The sequence below is a fragment of the Candida theae genome, assembly GCF_024610275.1.
Source record: "Candida theae strain CBS 12239 chromosome Unknown scaffold130, whole genome shotgun sequence".
Classification (NCBI taxonomy): domain Eukaryota; kingdom Fungi; phylum Ascomycota; class Pichiomycetes; order Serinales; family Debaryomycetaceae; genus Lodderomyces; species Lodderomyces theae.
The window spans coordinates 1-7,027 of NW_026261450.1; the positions used below are offsets into that span (position 1 = coordinate 1).

At 39.9% G+C, this 7,027-nt stretch overlaps 3 protein-coding genes across 3 annotated transcripts; 1 reads left to right on the top strand and 2 right to left on the bottom strand. All coding sequences in view use genetic code 12, as the record gives it.

Annotated features, from left to right (window-relative positions):
• Nucleotides 1–395: 395 nt before the first annotated feature.
• On the bottom strand, nucleotides 396–3,173 carry KGF57_003728 (protein kinase activating protein; the record flags this gene model as incomplete). Its single annotated transcript, XM_051753178.1, has 2 exons — nucleotides 396–2,534; nucleotides 2,667–3,173. The coding sequence occupies 2 exons, from the start codon at nucleotides 3,171–3,173 to the stop codon at nucleotides 396–398; spliced, it is 2,646 nt and encodes an 881-aa protein (XP_051607774.1).
• Nucleotides 3,174–4,025: 852 nt separating this feature from the next.
• On the bottom strand, nucleotides 4,026–5,108 carry KGF57_003729 (peptide-N4-(N-acetyl-beta-glucosaminyl)asparagine amidase; the record flags this gene model as incomplete). The annotated part of the gene is made up of 1 exon (XM_051753179.1): nucleotides 4,026–5,108. One exon carries the CDS (start codon nucleotides 5,106–5,108, stop codon nucleotides 4,026–4,028), a length of 1,083 nt encoding a protein of 360 aa, XP_051607775.1.
• A 697-nt stretch (nucleotides 5,109–5,805) lies between these two features.
• On the top strand, nucleotides 5,806–6,691 carry KGF57_003730 (uncharacterized protein; the record flags this gene model as incomplete). Its single annotated transcript, XM_051753180.1, has 2 exons — nucleotides 5,806–5,816; nucleotides 5,911–6,691. The coding sequence occupies 2 exons, from the start codon at nucleotides 5,806–5,808 to the stop codon at nucleotides 6,689–6,691; spliced, it is 792 nt and encodes a 263-aa protein (XP_051607776.1).
• Between the last annotated feature and the right edge of the window lie 336 nt (nucleotides 6,692–7,027).

Here is a 7,027-nt window from a genome sequence, read left to right on the forward strand (position 1 = left end):
AAAAAAAAAAAAAAAAAAAAAAAAAAAAAAAAAAAAAAAAAAAAAAAAAAAGAAGTAAAAAATATAAAGCACAGGTTTTCATGGGAAATCTGGTTCAGCTCCACTTGACAGTCTGTTTGCGGCTATTCGGGACCGCAGAATGCAATTGTAGGGATAAAAGGTGAAAAACATTTGAGCTTCAGCAGAAGGCGAGTCTCTCTATATTCAAATGCTTCTAACTAAGTAGTGTGTCTAAATTTCTATGCTCCTGAGGATTAATTTACCACCTCTGATATGCTCTTTAACGAAACAATGCACAATAATGAAAACCGTAAATGCCGCCCAATAGTGTTTATTGTAAAAGAAAGAAAGAAAAAAAAATGCAATCCCAATCATGTCTATTTGTGTATTTAGGGCTACTGCCCTCTTGTTTTTCTGCGTTTTGTGGCGCTACCTTTTGCAGTCATTTCACGCTTGTACTGAGGCGACTCCTCTTCCAACTTCTTTAATAGGCGCTCCTGATTGATGGTCGATTCTGAATCATCATACCTCACTTGAGACGAGAGCTCTTCGTCGTTTGTAACGTCACAGTTTATACCACCCTTCTCCGTGCCTTCTCCATTCTCATCCTCACCGTCAATATTTATAGTTGACCTTGACGTCATCGAACTCTTGGCCACATCCATGATCCTGCTCTTCATGGACAGCGGCGACACGCTTCCCATCAACTTTCCGTATTTCTGCCTTTGTCTAGCCTTTCTCGGTGATGGTAGTCTTATCGCGTCTTCACTCTCTTTGCGCATTTCGCTATTGATTGACCTATCCATGTCCCTGATGTACTCAATCAATGACTTTGGTCGAATATAATTAATCGGAGCATGGACACACCATTGCGGATCATTCAACTCGACCATAACCAATGCTGACTTGTATTGAGATTTTTCAAATATTTCCCACAAATAAGCGATTGACACAATGGGAATACTCCACTTTTTCGCTGCCTCGATCTTGTTCTTTGCTGATAGCAACGACACTGAGGACTGGCCCGATTGGTAAGTGGGACAATTGAGTACGTCCTTGTTTGGGTATTGAAACAATTTGGGCAAGTTTTTCACAAAACTCTCCTTGAATAAGTTGACATTGAGAATTAGTAAATCCCGCTGCTCTGAAAAGGATTCACAGTATTCAAAGTTTAAAAACTTGATGAGCTTTTCTATATGCAACAACTCAATACCAGTGAATCCTGAGGTAGATACCTTGAACCTCTTTGAGGAAGCAAGCAATCCTTTGATAGGCTGGCCCCATCGGTCCAAAACCACCTTTTTGTAAAAAATGCATCTCTCAATGAAAAATTCAGTAACAACCTTGATATCTCCACTTGTAATCAACGGTCTGATGCCACTAGGTATAGCTCGCAACAAGTTGGACGTATCGCTTCCTTTACTTGCGGGAACAATAATATGAGTCGTGGTTTTGTCACCAACATCAGTCGTAATCACTCCTTGGAATGCTTCTATTCCACCGCTCAACAAATCAGACTCTCTGGCAGTAAACCCAACCAAAAGAAACTTGAATCCAAGAAAAAGACTGCTTCGACTCTTTGCTTCAACAGGCTTTGCATATTCAATTTCCTCATTGTTCTCAGAGTCACTTTCTTCGTCCCAAGTTTTGTCGGTCATCGATCCTTTTCCCTCATAATTTGTATGCTCCATAATCGAGTTCCATATTTCTGTCCTCTTACCACGATTGAGCTTCCTTGGTCCCTCCACTGGCACTCCAATTAATTGCTTCGTCACAAGTCTCTTCTCTCCATTCCCAAGCTCTTGCCAAACATTACACCCGTTTTCATACATCTCCTCTGCATCTGTTGTCAACAAATAATCGTCAAAGTCCAAAGCCGCCCCTCGTAGTAAGCTATCAATGATCCAAACAGGATGTATAACTGGAATGCCCCATTCCACTGCTTTGTTGTACCTCGTTCCCCTTGGTTCCGCACTTATCATGCAGTGCTGATCATTCAGTAGTGATTCTTTGGCATGGCCCCCATTCTTGGTAAACTGTTTTTGAAGCAGCGACTCAGTGAATTGTTCCGCCCGTGCATTCCTAAAACTAGCGCTGAGTAGATGCGTGACTTGAGATGAATGTGGCTCAACTCGGGAAAAGCAAGCTCTTATTTCGCCGAATATTGGTAGTGTGTGTTCCTCTAGCAATTTCTCCACGTTGTCATCACCCGCTAACCATTGATCGTGGATTTTGAATATGGCATCTTTCGTGAGATACTTCATGTTTGTTCGATTCTTGACACAGAATTGGTATTTCTGGGTTTTCCTGTTGGCGACAATAAGGTATTGTACATCCGACATGAGATCTAGGTACTGTACACCTCCCATTGATTCTATAATCTTCATGATCTCGTTTCTCGTAGCTGTCTCGACCCCTGTGCAGCAAAACGTTAGTCCTAAGAATGGTTTTCGTGAATGCATGGTGATCGAGAAATCTTTATACTTTGTCGTTTCATATAATTGTGATTCTGGTGGTGGTTCTATCAACGCTGTCTGTTCCGCTGATTTGCAATTGCAGGGACGCGTGTGACTGAAGCAGTCGATGTATTTTTCTTTTTTTTTTTTTTTTTGGCTTCGACATTGATCTTTGCCAGTTATCTATCGAAGCTACATACACTACAATACATTAATATTAGAATCAGCAGTTGTGGCTCCAGTACCCCGGAGCGAAACGTGGTCATCTTCAAATAGCGAATTGACTGAAGACTTGTCTGACACCGGAGAAAGCAAGTAAACTGTGTCTGAGGATTTAATCCTTATCCCACCTCTGACCTTGTTAATGAGACGAATCGAAACTGGAGATGTTGCCATTGGGGTCGTGACATGGTGTGCTGGGACGATGGTCTCATAATCGGGGATATCAGCGGCGTTTCCGATGACAGGATAAATAGCTTGAGTCCTCTTCTGGGCAAACTTTATATGAAAAATGCGTTGAAGGTACCTCTTTAAGAATTGAGTTGCCCTGTGTCTCTTTTTTCTCTTTGCAGTTAGAGCTGCCTCATCGGTAAGCATATTTTGGCTATATCTAGCACGGAGGTACTCATCAAAGCTAGCATTCTCTGCAAAGAAATCTTCGTGAGAGCCAAGTATTGCTGCTCTTGAATTACGGGCCGCTCGTCTATATCTTTTCATTATATATGTATATGGCAAACACTAACAGTATGCTTGCTTGTGATGTGATGTGTCAGGACGAGTGGTGATTTGTTTGTATGAAAAAGTGGTTGCCAAGTTTGTTGTAAAAAGATGACCCTTTCAAAGAAAAGTTAATCTTGCAAGAACCAAAAGTGGTGTTACCATCTCTGTCTCATTCAAAACTATTGACAAGTTCTACAGCATATGAAGCAGTAACACCTTGCTTTAATCTATTGAATCACAGAGATGTGCATGTGTATCTTTGGCCATGAAATTTGTTATGCCAAGGACAATACTACAGACGAAACGTGGTAACCGAACTATTTGTTAGTTTTCGGCAATACAAGTGCCCTCTCTATAAGTCCACTTCAATGGAGATAATATTTTAGAGATCTTGTATTTGATATGTGAATGGACTAAGGTGCAGTTTCCTTAAGTATTGTTGCCATTTTGCCGCAAAAATATAAACATTCTTCAAAGATTCAAAACACAATTAATTCACGCATAAAATAAAACAAGCTTATTGAGAGAGAGAGAGAGCTGAAACTAATCTAGAAAGCCAATCAGGAAGTAGAGCTATAAGAAGTGGTAAAAAGTAAAGAGGTTACTTCTTAAAAGGCAAAGTTTTCAAGGTCCAAAAAAAATATGGTCCCTAGCAGGATCGAACTGCTGATCTTGGCGTTATTAGCACCACGCCTTAACCAACTGGGCCAAGGGACCTATTTGAGATAAAAAGATACAGATGTTTTACCACCGTAATTATATCTTTGCACATGATACATAGTTAAGCTCATACAAGCTACACTGAAATACTGCTATGCAAGTTCCATTCACTTTATTCAATCTATGTATCTATCCATCCTCACCACGAGCTTTTGTCCACTCCACCGACCCTGTTTGACGACCTTTGGGTAAATCAGATGATACAGTTGCTTCTTCTTCGGTCCTCAACTCACCACGTTCTAAATTTCTTGGAACAAATACATCCGTGTACAATGCTTTCCACAGCTCCCTCTCCGAATATATTGACTTTGACTGAGTAAGATAGTCGTCTGCTTTCTTCACATTGTAATATGTAATCACTTTCTCCACTTTTGAAGGATCAGCCACCAGCAGTTGATCAATTTGTTTGTCCTTGGTTATATACTTTTTGCTCAAATCGACCACGCTATTCTTGTTGAATCCAATAACATATGACATTCGTTTCCCCCAGTTGTCACAATACAATAATGTTTCATCGAATACACCCTCGCACGGATCCAAATGGACCCATCTTCTCAAGCCCGAGGAATAATACTCGCACCATACGTGATCCTCATTATTCCACACGTACCGGATCCTATCCTTGCCTTCTCCAATCAAAGCTGTCAAGATTAACAAAAAGCAATTGACCCATTCCCCGCATCGACCTGTGCGTGTACGGAGCAACGATACGGGATTATTTATACGTGGGAATTCAATTTGATGATGACACTTTTGGCATTGATGGATTTCAATGATGGAAATTTGATCGGGATTATTGGCAGAGTCGGGACGTTTGACGCCAACGGTCAGTACATCCGTGGAGCCACACGGACATGAGGGGGAATTTACCCACTTGAAGAAATCATGTTTAAAGTATCGTAGCAATTCAAGAACCACAAAGTCGTCGTAATTCAACTTGGTATTGGTTTTTTCCTGTTCACGACGGTCGACACTTTCGTAAATTTTGGCTAAATCTATTGCATCGAGAGCTTTATCTAATGAATTGGCGTTCTCGTAAGATTCCAAACAGTTCAAGTGCGTGTAGATCGATTTCATCATTTGAAGAGACATTGATCGCTGTACTTCGGAAAGATTCGAAGCCGCAGCTTTCTTTTCAATAATTAATCTCTTTTTAGCATACTCAATTATCAAGTCGTCCTTGAGACGACTGTAGTCTATATCAGTGGACATGATTGGATGTATTGGGGCACAAAGGTGGCGCGTAAGAAAGTTGATCGGTGCAAAATCAATTACACACTTGCGCTACCCTTTGCTGATGTTATTGCACCTACTCTAATATCCCACACACCTACGTATATTTACTGTGTTTTTATTTTTTATTTCATACCAATGCGACATAATTGTTCATACGAATGCGACATTTATTTTGTTTGTCTTTGAGAGAATTATTGCACAATTGGCTTTAATATAGTATCAAATGAAATAGGGACACGGAAGAAAAGGTTTCAATTACCGGTGTTCTCTCTCTCCCAACTGATGAAAACACGGCATATGTTGAAAGTGCTTGGTCAAGTCGCTTGGCCCGTACGTTTTTAATCTCAATCTTTTCATTTTACCAGATGAAACTTTGTCAAGAAAAATTAGAGAGTATTAGTCATTCCAACACCAACGTGCTGAAGAGACCAGATTTTTCGGTGGTGAGGNGAAAGATGTTACTGATGACGAGATCCTTTTAAGTCTTGAAATCAAATTAGGAACAGCTACAAACAAATTGGATGACCCTATTCATTTATGCAGCACGACAATAACAGAATTCTCTACCCACTTTCTAAGTGGATTATTCTAAGTCTATATCTATATATTAGCCTTAAAAGCACTAGCTTGCTGCTTTTACTGCAACCACACTACAAGTAAGGTTTGAAATCTTATGTCGTATTAGTATGAAATTTTTGTCGCACTGGTTTGAAAAATTTATGTCGCTTTAGTATGAATAATAAATGTCGCGTTGGTATGAATTATTATGTNTTTTAAGTCTTGAAATCAAATTAGGAACAACTACAAACAAATTGGATGACCCTATTCTTTTACAGTTGGTCGCCAATATGGCTGTAACTAAAACCAGAATCTGTTTTTTAACAACCCCAGATACTATGTTCAAAGTAGAGTATAAAGGGATTGAGGTTCACAATGGAGAGAGGACAGTAAGCCTTGCCGTCGCTAATTTTTCAGATAAACATGTTGCGAAATGCCTCTTCCTGGAATTGAGTAAGAGGGAAGACTACCGCATGCAACACGATGATCATATCGAGCTAATGGATTTCATTGTAAAGCCACATGCTAACGTTGCGTCTAGTTCAAGTCATCCCCCCAATAGCAGCAATACAGAAAGCTCCAAGGATGAAGCAAATCCAAGAAAGCATCATCATGAAGGATCGGATGCGCTGGGAAAAGGCAAATCAAGTGGTCATGTCGACCCGGGAACTGCACCACCACTGAGAAAACAATCAAAGCGTGGTGGTGAAACTAAAGGGAAGGGTAAAAAGCTTGAGGATTTTTTTGCTGCCTTTGGTGAAAAGTTAAAAATTACAACAAAGAGCACTGAAGAGAAAGAGAATGCTTCTCAAGCAAACGAAGGGAAAGATACTGAGACCAAGAAAAAAGAAGTTAGTTCAGGTTTGCATCGTCGTATCCTTGGTCCCCTGCAGGAGAAAAACACCTTCACCAGAGTTTCAAAATTGTTACATTGGAATCATAAAGGAGAATATCATTCAGTGCCATTACCACGTACCAATTCGGAGTTGCTTCGTGATTGAGGGATCTGTGTTTTTGATCTCACCACATTTTGGTCCTTCTAAAGGTTTGCTACAAAATGCTGATGCACCATAGATTAGGTGCGACCAATTGCAAAGAGCTACCAATTATCAAGTGTTGATTTTAACCTTCTCAGGAAGGTGTATTAATTATGGCACGTAGCATTTGGGTGGCTGTGTAAAGCTACAGAACATATATAAGTGCTCATTTCTGCAGATTTTATGCAATCTATATAGTTGTTTTTCTTAAATGTAAGTTTATTCTACACTAAATTTGTAATAAAACCTCATTAGCAAATGCTAGTTGAAAACGCAATGAATAAAAATTACCTCTTTGTC